Source organism: Myotis myotis, unplaced genomic scaffold, assembly GCF_014108235.1.
Source record: "Myotis myotis isolate mMyoMyo1 unplaced genomic scaffold, mMyoMyo1.p scaffold_m19_p_5, whole genome shotgun sequence".
NCBI classification, from domain to species: Eukaryota; Metazoa; Chordata; class Mammalia; order Chiroptera; family Vespertilionidae; genus Myotis; species Myotis myotis.
Genome location: NW_023416357.1, coordinates 6,349,413 through 6,362,838, shown reverse-complemented (window position 1 = coordinate 6,362,838; position 13,426 = coordinate 6,349,413). Strand labels below are relative to the sequence as shown.

At 43.5% G+C, this 13,426-nt stretch overlaps 1 protein-coding gene across 2 annotated transcripts in view; it reads left to right on the top strand.

Annotated features, from left to right (window-relative positions):
* CPLANE1 (ciliogenesis and planar polarity effector 1) overlaps positions 1 to 13,426 on the top strand; it is a 76,638-nt gene that overhangs the window by 4,571 nt on the left and 58,641 nt on the right. Inside the window, exons 3-15 of one of the 2 annotated variants that reach the window (XM_036309084.1) lie at positions 1,182 to 1,317; positions 1,432 to 1,551; positions 1,970 to 2,202; positions 2,943 to 3,049; positions 4,184 to 4,340; positions 4,968 to 5,071; positions 6,737 to 6,919; positions 8,295 to 8,544; positions 8,709 to 8,861; positions 9,254 to 10,020; positions 10,575 to 10,783; positions 10,979 to 11,059; positions 12,919 to 13,083. In XM_036309084.1, coding sequence (XP_036164977.1) covers positions 1,182 to 1,317; positions 1,432 to 1,551; positions 1,970 to 2,202; positions 2,943 to 3,049; positions 4,184 to 4,340; positions 4,968 to 5,071; positions 6,737 to 6,919; positions 8,295 to 8,544; positions 8,709 to 8,861; positions 9,254 to 10,020; positions 10,575 to 10,783; positions 10,979 to 11,059; positions 12,919 to 13,083 — 2,665 coding nt within the window. Of the gene's footprint in view, positions 1 to 1,181; positions 1,318 to 1,431; positions 1,552 to 1,969; positions 2,203 to 2,942; positions 3,055 to 4,183; positions 4,341 to 4,967; positions 5,072 to 6,736; positions 6,920 to 8,294; positions 8,545 to 8,708; positions 8,862 to 9,253; positions 10,021 to 10,574; positions 10,784 to 10,978; positions 11,060 to 12,918; positions 13,084 to 13,426 lie in introns of those variants that run through there. The other variant, XM_036309086.1, reaches the window with a different exon arrangement.

The following is a 13,426-nucleotide window of genomic DNA, read 5'->3' as shown; positions in this document are numbered from 1 at the left end:
TTGACCGGAATCGAACCCGGGACCCTTCAGTCCGCAGGCCGACGCTCTATCCACTGAGCCAAACCGGTTTCGGCTATCACAATTATTAAAATTAAATTTGGTGGTCCCAGTCAGCATGGCTCAGTGGTTGAGCGTTGACCTATGAACCAGGAGGTCACGGTTCGATTCCCGGTCAGGGCACATGCCTGGGTTGCCGGCTCAATCCCCAGTGCGGGGTGTGCAGGAGGCAGCTGATCAGTGATTCTCATCATTGATGTTTCTATCTCCCTCTCTCAAATCAATTTTTAAAAATTATATTTAAAAAAATTTGGTGTTGTGTCATTTCCTCGGAGAAATTATACCATTAACTTACCTTCTCTTGAACTTCACGGAGGTTCATAGTCATCGGAAGGCTTGTTAAAACAAGGGCTGCGCCCCATCCCGGAGCTACTGGTTCAGTGGGCCTGGGGTAGAAGAAGATGCATTTCCTGCAGGGTCTCGGGGGTTGCTGATGCCGCTGGTGAGGTGGCATTTTGAAAACCACTGCCCTGGGATAATACATGAAGGCAAAGTTAATTCAAAACAGACTTTTCCTAGGTAATAAAAAATGATCGGCGCCCTAACCGGTTTGGCTCAGTGGATAGAGTGTCGGCCTGTGGACTGAAGGGTCCCAGGTTCGATTCCGGTCAAGGGCATGTACCTTGGTTGCAGGCACATCCCCAGTAGGGGGTGTGCAGGAGGTAGCTGATCGATGTTTCTCTCTCATTGATGTTTCTAACTCTCTATCCCTCTCCCTTCCTCTCTGTAAAACATCAATAAAATATATATTTTAAAAAATGATCAGCCAGGGTTGCAGAACCCATATCTGTTTTAATCTAAATAACTAATTTAAAAACTTGTCCATACTAGGGTTAAATTGGTGACCCAGTTTTGGCTAGCAGAAGACACTCATAATTTTAAACCTCAAAGCAATCTAAATTGCATTTGTTAGGTCATTTTTACCACGTAATTTTAATGAGGTATTTTAAGATAGAGTGAAACCATGTTCAGTCTACCTAGTCAACCTTAGGGTTCATTTTAGGATTCATGGTACAAAGGTACGTAATCTTTCTTAAACGTCACTTTGTTGTTTTCTGGCATAATTTGGATAAGAGTTTGAATGCACTTCTGCCACCTCTTAAGTCTCACGTGTTTCTTCTCAGGAAAACGAAGCCGTTTTTCTTTTGGATGATAAACTCATACATGAAGTTAATTTGCTGTCGGGAAGGACAAAGAAGAAAATCCCTCGCCTGCAGCCTTTCTTGCAGCACCTTGTGGTCCTCACAACGTCCAGTAATGGTTAAGTAGGCCTGGTGTTCCCAGAGGCTGAGGCAGCCTGAAATTTCTAACCATGTGGGGCCATCTCAGGGGCGCTTTTAGATTGTAAGGATTGCATTTCCTTTTCGGAAACAGATGCCTGGCTGGCTGGGGTCCTTACTACTGGGGAGCTTTTCCTTTGGAACAAAGATCAAGATTGTTTGAAAACTATCCAGGCAGCTGAGAAGCCGAAGGAAATGATTAAGGCTGCAGTAGGTGAGAATGTGTTTGTTTAAATTGGTTTTAACTTGATAAAACAGGAAGGGAGGACGAAATATTTTCCTATTGCTATTTTTAAAAAATCTCTGTGTGTGTGTGTATATCTCTGTGTGTGTATGTGTATATTTCCTTGCATTTTTTTGGTGGTGTTTATTTGTGATATTTAGATTCATCTTGGATGAATGTAGTCTGGTATGCCTAACCTATCTGATAACAAAGCGTTCCTAATATCACGTAAATATGTGATATGTTACTATTATTTGTACTTTTAATTTTTTACTACTGCCTTAGCTTTACATCCTTAATGGTCACATTATTCTGGCTCTTTGTTAGAAGAGATAAATTATTTAGCCTTTGGAGGGAATTCAGTCTTCAAGGTTTAATTACTTTTTTAACTTTTTATTTTTATTTTTAGCAAGCTCGTTGAGACTCTATTTGTATGTCTCTGGAGATGGAAAAAGAGTTCTGATTGTAACTCCCTCTGGAGGCATATTTCTTTGGGAATATTTGGAATTCAGGAATGTCTTGTCTTCTAAAAGCCCTTCATTGAGGGGCCAGTGGTCCCAGATCACACCTGAAGAAGCAGTGCGTTTGCCTTCCACTGAAGATAAAGAAGCTGTGGTGCATGCTGCTTTCATAAAAAATGAGGTAAGACCCACATCGGACAGGGGGTTCGAGGAGGCGAGCCCTCGGACTCTGACCACACACTGGAGTTAATGAGCACCATGGGCAGTGGCATCGCTATAGATCTTTAGTCATCATCGTCCCAGAAATGGTGAAATTATTGTGGAAAATACATTGTTATTTCTTGTTCACATTTTTAGAGGTGTTTATAAAAATGGTTTGATATTAGAGCTTCCTTTCTCTTTCCCTAGTTTTACTTTTCCCTAGTTTTGAAATATAGCTAGTTTTGTAATTTAAAAAGCTAGAATTGGTGACATTAAATAAGCCATTTAATTCCCAGGAAATAATACCTTTATGAACTAAAAAACATTTTAAATAGCAGCATGGACCTACATTTTATTACCAGTCCACTACTGTTAAAAGTTGCATTTTGAAGTTTCATTGTTTTCCTCTACCTCACCCCACTTCCAGTGCCCTAGTTTAAATAATATATAACTGTAGAAGAGAAAGTTACTATGTAAGTATCGTTTTAGTGACAGCCCCAGTAAATGGCAGTGTTTTCTTAAGAGAATAAACTGCATGTTGATTTCCCATTTGGGATATACCTGTGGCTCAGGAATAAATTAGTCTTGAACTTAATGTTTAGAATAAAAATAGAAACAAGATCTCAATATATTTCATTTGTGATGAGAAATATGTGTGCTCTGCTCCTTGATTTATTGTCGAATAGATTATGTGCTAAAGTATATTGCATTTATCTACAGTTATTGGGCGACTGCTGCTTGTGCGCATTTACGTTTTATTCTGGGGAGTGTCTGAGGTTGACATGTCTAGCAATTCGGTGGCATGAGAATGTGTTTCCACCTGTGAGGTGAGGTAAATGTTCCCTTCTTTCTTATTTTCCCTCCCTTTTAAGACACAGGTACCTTTGGCTTAGAACAGTGATGGCGAACCTTTTGAGCTCGGCGTGTCAGCATTTTGAAAAACCCTAACTTAACTCTGGTGCCGAGTCACATATAGAAATTTTTTGATATTTGCAACCATAGTAAAACAAAGATGTATATTTTTTATTTTATATATTTAAATACCATTTAACAAAGAAAAATCAACCAAAAAAATGAGTTCACGTGTCACCTCTGACACGCGTGTCATAGGTTCACCATCACTGGCTTAGAAATACACAGTCAGATTAGTAAATGAACTATCACTTCTGAGACTTTACAGATCCTTTCTTCCCATAGTATTGCTTTAGTTTTCATTTAAACACGTTTAATCAGTTATTTTGCTTTTGTTTTGTTTCCCTTCGTAGAAGTGAAAACACGTAAAAGATAAGGCAGACTATGGTTTTACTTGTTTTAAGACAATAAAGAACTACTTTGGAAAGGAATTTTTACAGTCAGTTTTAAAAAGGCACTTGAATTTACTGTACTTTTTACATGCTGGAGAATTTTTTTATTTAAACATAGAATTATTCTAAAAAGCCCATCAAAAAGAATGCATTATAAAAACATAGAATGGCTAAATAAAACATTGTGATTGGGGGGGGGGGTGTATTTTTCTTTCTGTTCATTATCTTTATTTTTTATGCTAACAATAACTTACTAAGGTATAACTTATATAAAGTAAAACAAACAAATCTAATGAATGTACATGCGTGTAACAGTCCTCATATCAAGTATAGAACACTATCCAGAAAACCCACTCTTCTCTGTTCAGTCCCTTTAAAAATGTTAGCAGTAATATAGAAATGGGGGTGTCTAAACCATTAGTGGAAGCAGATGTATTTGGGGTTGGCTACCAAACATGTTCTTACTAACAAAACTCTGTGATTGAGCTTGTTTAACTGGTGACTGCTCTTCTGTGACTTGGACGGCTGCTAAGAGGCCCCTCATATATGTGCACATGTAGGAACTTAGTTTGACCCTTTAGTTTTTTTGTAATGAACTACGTATTAATCTAGAAGTTACCATACTTCCTGTTTTCAATTATTTCCTTACTTTCTTAGATCCTTGCCATACCGTGTTCACTGGGCCCAGCAAGATTGCCTTCTGCGTAGTCTGATTCCTACGTGTGAATCAGTCAAGTCAAGAGGAGCTCTAATTTCTGCCTTTTCAAGAGATGGCCTTACCCTGGCAGTAACTCTGAATCAGAAAGACCCGAAGGTCAGAAATGTAATCTGTCTTGGAAGTAACCTATAAGACAGAGAATTGAGTCCCGTTTTAAAATGTTTTTTCCCCCCTGGAGGTAATTCTTTAAATTGGTGTTTTCTAATCCAACTCAACATTGTGGATTGGTGAAGTTATTTAAATTGGCTACCAGGCCCTGGCTGGTGTGGCTCAGCTGGCTGAGTGTTGTCCCCTGCTCCGAAAGGTTGCCAGTTCAGTTCCCGGTCAGGGCGCATGCCCAGGTGTCTGGTTTGATCCCTGGTCGGGGTGGGTACAGGAGGCAACCGATCAAGGTTCCTCGCTCACATCGATGTTTCTCTCCCTTCCTCTCTCTCTCAAATCACTAAAGAAATTAAATAAATGACCTGCTATAGTTTTCAATACTTAGCCTTCTAAAGCAAAAATAGGTTGAGGGAAAAGGAAGAAAGAAGGGCAATGCTGTAACTGGTGTTCTTCAAATGTAGAATCAAAGAAAAGAAATATATGGGTGGTGAGCACTGCTTGCCCGTTGGGAAAGACCCCTAGATAGTGTACTGATATAATAGATCTCTAGGTCTTCAGAATTATAAGTAATGATCAAAGTAAAATAATTTTAATGGTTTTGTCTTCTTTAACTCTCTCTAGGCAACTCAGGTATTATTTGTAAACACACTGAATTTTGTTACTCTCTGCGGAAGCCTTAAAGGCTGTAGCAATAAGAGCCCCATGGTTCCTGCTACCCTTGTCAGGTAAGAACTCTTTTGTATTTCTAAATGGTGCTTTTGTTTTCTTTGCCAACAGTGTGATACATTTAAGGCTCTGATGGTTCAATAGGTGTCTAAATAGGTATTTAGATGGATAATGCAGCTTTCAGCATCTGTGTGATAGGTTCTAAAAATTGCCTTCTGTGAGGAAAGCCCTAAGTGCCTAAGGAAGGGGCTGCTTGGGGGGAAGATAGTGAGCATTTCCTCTCTTTTATTTCTTGCTTTGTTGTCCGTTGTCCGAGGAAGAGTGGGATCATGGCTGGTAGAAATATATTGGGCTTAACTGGGGAGGCTGAACTGGAAAAAAGTTGGCATTCTCTGCACACGGGTCAGTAGCCACATATGTGGCGATTTGGGATGGCACGGGAGCTACCACGTGGGACATACAATAGGGAGGTTTCCTCTTGGACCCCCGGACTTCCCTTTCTGAACACTTTCCTGTGCTGCTCTCTGAATTTTCAAAGTTTTTAGACCCATCCAGCCTTGTCTCTTCATTTTCTTCCCCCCTTAACCCTACCAGGCCTGAGGCCTTGAACCTAACTGTCCCCTGTACCTGGGCTCCTGAGCATTAAAGAGAAAAAACCAACATGATATAGAAAAATGTTAGTTGCATGCAAACAAGTGGTTAGAATAAGATGGAACTTGGAGACATTGTAGAAAATAGGTCTAGGCCAAGTACCAGAAAATCGGTACAGCGGTCTGGTCGGGTTAAAAGTTCCGTTCTGAAGGTGTTACGGGTCTCGGTTCAGCAGGGTTTGACTGAAGGTGTCCCTCATTTATGTGAGCAACAACTCCTTTGTCTCCATGAGACATCACTGTTACCAGACAGTTACGGAGGAGACATGATGGCTTTGCGAACAGGGATGCTGCGGCCGCGTGGAACTCAGCAGGCGTTGACCTTTCCGTCTATCAGTAGATCTTGGTTGTGGACACCAATAGGGTTAACAGTGGTTCTGATTAACATGTGAGTGGCTGAAAAGCTTAACTCTCGGGGAGTGTTTTTATTTTATGATTTGCTTGTGAATCGAAATTTCTAATTAGTATGTCGTATGGAGTAGATGTGTATGCGTGAACTCTTTCTCTGGGAAGTGACATACACAAAATGTATGTGGCAGTTATGCAGTTGTCTGCTCTCCATTCTTTTTTTAAAAGAAATATTGTTATTGGCTTCAGAGAGGAAGGGAGAGGGGGAGAGAGATAGAAAAACATCAATGATGAGAGAGTCATTGACCGGCTGCCTCCTGCACAGCCCCTCCTGGGGATCGAGCCCATAGCCCAGGCATGTGCCGTTGACAGGCTGCTGTCTCTTCTTTTGCCCTTGTTTTTTTTTTTTTAAATATATTTTATTGATTTTTCACAGAGAGGAAGGGAGAGAGATAGAGAGAGTTAGAAACATCGATGAGAGAGAAACATCGATCAGCTGCCTCCTGCACATCCCCCACTGGGGATGTGCCCGCAACCCAGGTACATGCCCTTCACCGGAATCGAACCCGGGACCTCTCAGTCCACAGGCCGACGCTCTATCCACTGAGCCAAACCGGTTTCGGCTTGCCCTTGTTTTTTGAAGAGTTTCACCTCTGCTTGGCCGTTAGAAATTGTCAGACACACTGTCTAGAATCCTTTCTAAACATACTGTCTCGCTCTTTCTAGGTCGTACTGGGTAGGCGACATCAGCTGGACCCATGACAGTCTTTTCCTGGCCTGTATGTTAAAACGTGGCTCCCTGGTTTTACTGACTTGCCAAGGTGAATTGCTAACACTGATCACGCATGGCTGCTCGGTAGAATTTGGGCCAGCCGAGTTTATTCCTCTCCACCCGCTCATTACATACAGGTGAGACGTTTCAATCGTTTCAATTGGTTTACAGAAGTTTTCTCTTTTGTTATTCCTGTACTGTTTTGTTTTTATGATTTTATCTTTCAAATTGTCTTATTTTTTCTTTGAGTGTGTCGTCTCGATATGTTTCTTATTTATAGTTTTTTTTCTATTTCTTTTTGTGGCTTAATCCTGGTGAAAATTTGACATTGTGACTATGTAAGTATAAGTTACTTAAATATTCAGTAGCACTAAAATTTTTATATTCTTTGACAAAAGTTAATAAAAGTATGTCCTTTATTTTATTATTTGTTTACATTTTATTTATTTTTATTGATTTTTTTAATGTTGACATTATTTCAGGAGTCCCCCTCCCTCCCCTTGCTTACCTCCACTGTCCCCCATCAACCCCTCCCCTTGTCGAGATAAATTTATAACTTAATATAACTCGACATATAGATTTATATACCTTTTTTCCAATTGGAAAAACTTGTTGGAAATGGATAGAGGACTTTAGAAGTTACCCACATTTAAAGTTTTTAAAATTGTGAGGTGGTTCTTCTGCTTACTTGTTGTATGACTTTGGATAAGTTATTCTTTGAGCCTCTATTTCGTTTGCTGTGAAATAATTGGTTGAGGAGATGAAGGAAGATAAAACATTGGAAAAGGCCTTTGAAATTAATTCACTCCCCTTGCTTTACAGAGGAGGGGTGTGTTCTTGATTATATTTAGCAAAAGCCGATGCTTTATTTATTTATTTATTATTTGTTAATCCTCACCCAAGGATAGTTTGTCCATTGCTTTTAAGAGAGAGTGGAAGGGAGGGAAGGAGGAAGGGGAGAGAGGGAGAGAGAGACAAAGAGAGAGAGAGAGAAACATCGATGTGAGAGAGACACTCATAATTATATTCTTACAAGTATATGTAAGTACTAGAGGCCCGATGCATGAAATTTGTGCAAGAATAAGCCTTCCTTCCACCGGCTGCCGGGACCGGCTTCCCTCGTGGCCCTGGCTTCATCCCGAAGGACATCCAGTCTAATTAGCATATTACGCTTTTATATATTATTATAGACATGGTAAGAAGCAAAGCTAAATATTTAACACTCTTTAATGACAAAAATGAACTGTATTAATTCTTTTCTAAAATAGCTTGTATTTTGTTTTTAGAAACAAATGCTACAATTAAGGGAAGATTAAAAACACATAAGCCATGTTATAGTAATCGCTTATGTTTTCCTTACAGATATTACACATGAACAATTTTTGTGTTTCATTTGCTTGCGTTTTCATCATTCTGTAACTTTTAATCCCTGTTCTGCTTTTTCTTTGGAATAATACGATTGTTGAGGCTTTTTCTCTTACTCATTTTTGAATGGTGATGTTTGCTTGCTAGACCACCACACTGCACCTTTCCAGATTCAACTCATTCCGTAGACTCGTCGGCGTCGGCCAGCGACCCGATGCGACAGAGGTTTTCCGTGAAAACCCACTCCCGGTTGCCCTACCTCGTCGCTTCTGACGGCTACATGGTCACGACCCTCCGCTTCGTCGACAGCCTGTCTCCCTCGGGGCTGCTGCGGGCCCTTCTGCTGGACGCGGCGCAGCGGCTTGAGCAGGCGCACCGCAGCGTGGCGCTGTCTGAGGTAGCGTGCTCTGCCGTCGGCCGTCAGGGCTGACTTCTTCGTTCAGACTTAAAACTGCACTGATGTGACTGTCCTCGGCCTGTGTGCGTTGTCTGTAGCATTTCTAGCTGCTTTGTAGCGGGGTTGGGGTAAAGTTTTGCTCTTGCAAATCTTTTCTCCTGTAGCCACGAGGCAAAGGGCTGAACTTGCGATCCCTGGGGTCCCTGAGGTCGAGCCTGTTAAAACGCCAAGGAAGCGAGCGGCCGGCGGCTTCTCCCGCCCCCGGATTCTTACAGGAAGAAGAAACGATGAAGTCGCATGAAAAGACAGATTGGCAGGTACCTGGTGGCCATGTTTTATTCCCCTTGAACAGTTACGTGTTGACCTTAGTCCCGTGGTTCTCAACCTTCTGGCCCTTTAAATACAGTTCCTCCTGTTGTGCCCCAACCATAAAATTATTTTTGTTGCTACTTCATCACTGTCATGTGGCTACTGTTATGAGTCGTCATGTAAATATCTGCTATGCAGGATGGTCTTAGGCGACCCCTGTGAAAGGGTCGTTCGACCGCCGAAGGGGTCGCGGCCCACCGGTTGAGAACCGCTGCCTTAGTCCAAGAATAGTATTTGGTTTTTCCCTTGTTAAAGGGGAGAGAAATTCGAGAACACCATGTGATTCTGCTTATAAAGTATTGAGTGGTAGTAAGTATCATTTTTTTCACTCGTGTTTTAGGATTTTGAAGCAGAGGACACTAACGAAAGCACATACTTCCCAAACAACTTGCTCCCTTTTTGGAACAAGGAAAATGACCCATCGTTGAGCGGTGCCAAGGAGGGGAGATTGGAGTTTGCGTCTATGTTCGACACAGTACATGCGAAGGACCCTGCGGAGGAGACCGACGGAACCATCGCAGAGCTGCACTCGGTCCAGAAGAACCTCCTCGCCGCCTGGACGATCGGAGTTTCAAAAAACGTGACGGAAAGAAGCGTGCTGCTAAACTACACAGTAGTTTGCATTACTTATTTTTTCTACGTTCTTCAGTTTATCAAATGTCCGTTCCCGACACTCGATCTTTCCTTAAGCAAGAGACCCAGGCGTGACGCGTGGGTGCTGTGCGTCTTCCAACTCTTCCGTCAGTGCTTGTCGGCCCAGCGCTGGGACCCGCGGGGCCGGCCGGCCGTGAGGGCCCTGGTGGCGCTGGCCGCCGGCGCGCTGCAGCTCCTGCTGGCCCGGCCGCCGCGGGGCCCGGCCTTCTCCCAGAGGCTGGCCGCCTGCTTCCACTTACTCGGGATGGTGGCTGACCGCTTAAACGGCAGAGACCGCCTCCAGCTGGAAGTCTCGGCGACAGCTGATGGGAGTAGAACAGCCCGTCAGGACTCCCTGGTGGTTCCCGTTTTTCAAACATTTCAAGATAGTGCTTCCCGGGACGGCTGGCCTGGGAACGCGTCTTTCCAGACTCGTCCTCCGGTAGTCAGCCTCGTTCAGCAGCCAGGACGCAGGTATGATTCCTGTAAAGGTAGGGCACCATTCGCAGTATGGATTGTTTTCCTTTTTAAAAAATGGAGCTGTGGCTCCCATACTATAAATCTCACCGTTTTAAAGTTTAGTGATTAGTTTTTAGAATAGTCACAAGGTCATAGAACTAGTAACACTAATTCCAGAATATTTTTATCACCCCTAAAAGAACCCTTGTCTCCGTCAGCACTCAGCCTTATAGATTTGATTTTATCGCAAAGTATTTTAGCCCTTACGCCCGATGCTATTCCACACACACATTTTATTAGTCTTGGGCAACCGGGTCCTGTTGAGAGATGTTGGTTTAGGTAAGCACCAGAGAAAAGTGACCACAGGTACGTAAAGCATTTGTGAAGATTTAAAAACTATGTTATGCATGGTTTTGGTCAGTGGCCTTTGTGCTGTATTGAAATTCGATCAGTTTGTGTGTGTGTGTGTGTTATTATATCAGTGAAGAATGCAGGCCAATCAGGAGGCTATACTGATTCTTACCCCTCGTCTGAAATTTGGTTTGATGGTCGTCTAACTTTGTGTGCAGATTGGTGTTTCTGTGGAGAGTCCTGTATCAAAAGACTTTATGGTATCAGAGCCAGTTAAGTCGAAGAGTTCCTGAAGGTGACAGGCCGTTACCTGCAAAGGCGGCCCAGGAAGCAGCTGCTGTCCGGTCCCTGTTATGTCACATCCAGGCGAACCTACAGGCGGCCGGAGCCTGCCTGAGCCAAACCTCAGAGCTCAAACCTATCTGCGGTCAGTGTCTCATACACCGTTCCTCACCCCATAAGTAAGCAAAACAGCTAACGGGGCTTTGATTGTGTTAACTGGTCACAATTATTTGTTTTTCAAAATTTCTGGATGAGCTAAAACACCGGGTTTTAAAACGAAGTACATTTTTATGAAGTGATATAATTAACCATAACTAACCGTTGGTTAAAAACTTTGCAGGCGAAGAGTGCTTCCTGTTAGGATCCTATGAAAAGGCTGTTGAGCTGTGGAGGAAAGCTCTGCAAGAAACCCAAGGGAACGGTAGGGGGTTATTAAAAATAATATTCGCCATGAGATCGGTAGGAACGGATGTTAGCAGACTCCAGAGCGTGAAAATAATTTCAAGTGCGAGTGCTCAGAACTTCTTCATGCTCGAATAGAGTAACACGTATTGTAGGAACCTGGACTGTCAGAAATACTGACTTAAAATTAGTTTTATTTAAAGTTAGTCTTAGTCTTGGAATTTGTAGAACCAAGAATTTTTTGTTGTCTATAGATAAGGCTTCTTCCGTCCTATTTTGGGTTAGTGATGGAACCCGTGATTGCCTGTTGATGGGGACAATGAGGTTTAAGCCCTAAGTAAAATCATGTGTCATTTTGTCACTTAGAGGGACTGAAAGTATCTAAATGAGAAACTGGGTCAAATACCGTATCACCTCTTACAGAGTGGGGCTCATGCTGTCTGCCCTTAACCAGTTCCTGTGAGTTAGGCTCACTGCTGGGCTGAGTGTGGGCTGCAGGGAGTTTCTGATGAGACTGTACGGGGGCGGATCCTGGAGGCTGGTGGTAGCTCATGTGCTCTAGGGCTGAGGGTGTGGCTGACGAGACAGAGGTCCCCACCAGGCGACCTTGGAACCAGCCCTGACGCAGCTGCTACGCGGTCAGCTTGGCCAGTTGAATACATTTCCTGCCTCCTGTGGCTTTTCCGTTTCCTTCAGTCGTCTACCTAACCTGCTGTGTGCCTGGTACTGAGTTAGGCCCCGGGAATCACTGAAGTCAACAACCTTCCCCTCCAGTTTCCCACCGTCTGCAGGAGAGACGATGTGAGCAGCTAGCGCTCTCCTCACCTCCTGTGGTGGGTGCCGGGAAGCGCAGGAGAGCGCGCCCCACAGTCCGGGCTGGAGTACACCCCAGCCTGGGGAGCCCCTGGGGGGGCTGGCATTTAAAATGGAGTAGAAGTTGGCCAGTTAAAGGACAGGGAATGGTTTAACAGAGGACACAGCATTCCAGAAGCAATAGGACACGTGGCTGTTGGTGAACTGCAGGTGTTTTAGCAGGACCAGATCATACGAGGTGTGTGTGTAAATTGGGGGTAGGGTGGTGAGAGGTAGATGGAGAACAGATGGGAAAGGAATGTAGCGCATGCAGTGGCCATGGGAATAAGATTTTATCTTGCAGACAGACAGAACGGACAAGGGACAGGCAGCCAGCATTCTCAGTCCTAAGCACCCTCAGAGGTGGGCAGGGACTCCCATCCTACTGGCTTCTTCTTTGGGGAGGCTCTTTGACCATCTCTTTGATGTGTGTTTGGCCCCTTGGTCATGGCGGCTGGGGGAGGGGCTCACACGCTTCCCTTCGTTTCAGACCATGTGTGCTTGAGACGGATGTTAGTGAACCTTAGTGCTGAGGGAACGAGGATTACAGCTCTCTTTGGATAAAAATCGTAGTCATCCTGGGCCTGATGAAAGAAAATAAAACTCTTCAGAACTTAAAGTGAAAAAGAACAATGCATTGCTCACCTGTTTTCTTAAAGAATTTAAAGCATCTTTTATTGAAGTACTAGAGGCCCAGTGCATGAAATTCGTGCACTTGGGGACGCGGGGGTCCCTCAGCCCAGCCTGCGCCCTCTTGCAGTCTGAGAGCCCTCAGGGGATGTCCGAATGCTGCGGAGGCGGGGGAGGCTCCCACCACCGCCGCTGGGCTCGCCAGCCATGAGCCTGGTTGCATATTAGCCTTTTATTATGTAGGATAAAACAAATACAGAAAGGTTCACATAACGAGAGTATACAGCTTCATGGGTTTCATAAACGGAACACCCCCAGAGTGTCTGCCCAGTACCCAGGCCAAGAACTTGGCCTTGCTAACGTTTTTAACAGAAGCTTAATTCTCTCTGCTTTAAGGAGGAAGAAGGACCTGCTTTCTTCAGATGCGCTATTACCTGTCCCTTTTGTACTGCCACCTGTATAGCTATAATTTAAACGATGCCCAAGGATTGTGCGATCAGCTAGTGAGAGAACTGCTGAGATGGTCCCACCTACCTGTAAGGGAAAATGAAGATAGTTCGGGTACGTTTTTCAGAGATCGGTATCTTTCTTCGTATTAATGTGCACTTACAGGTTTAGCTAGGAAATTGCTTATGATAAACGTTGGTGGTTCTGCCTGGTTAGGGTTAATTCTGTACTGGCAAGTGCATTGTGGCTAGATTGCTTTGCTTGGATCCTCCACGTTTTTAAATAAAACTATTAACTTAAAGTCACACAAGTTCCTAAGTGTATGGGCTCTAGATGCCTATCATAAAAAAGGAAGTCTAGATGCCTATCATAAATTTACTTGTGCCGGTCCTGGGTGCTCATCTAAACAGAACTACTTATGAGTTCCCTCCTGGATAATGCTGGGAACTTCGATGTT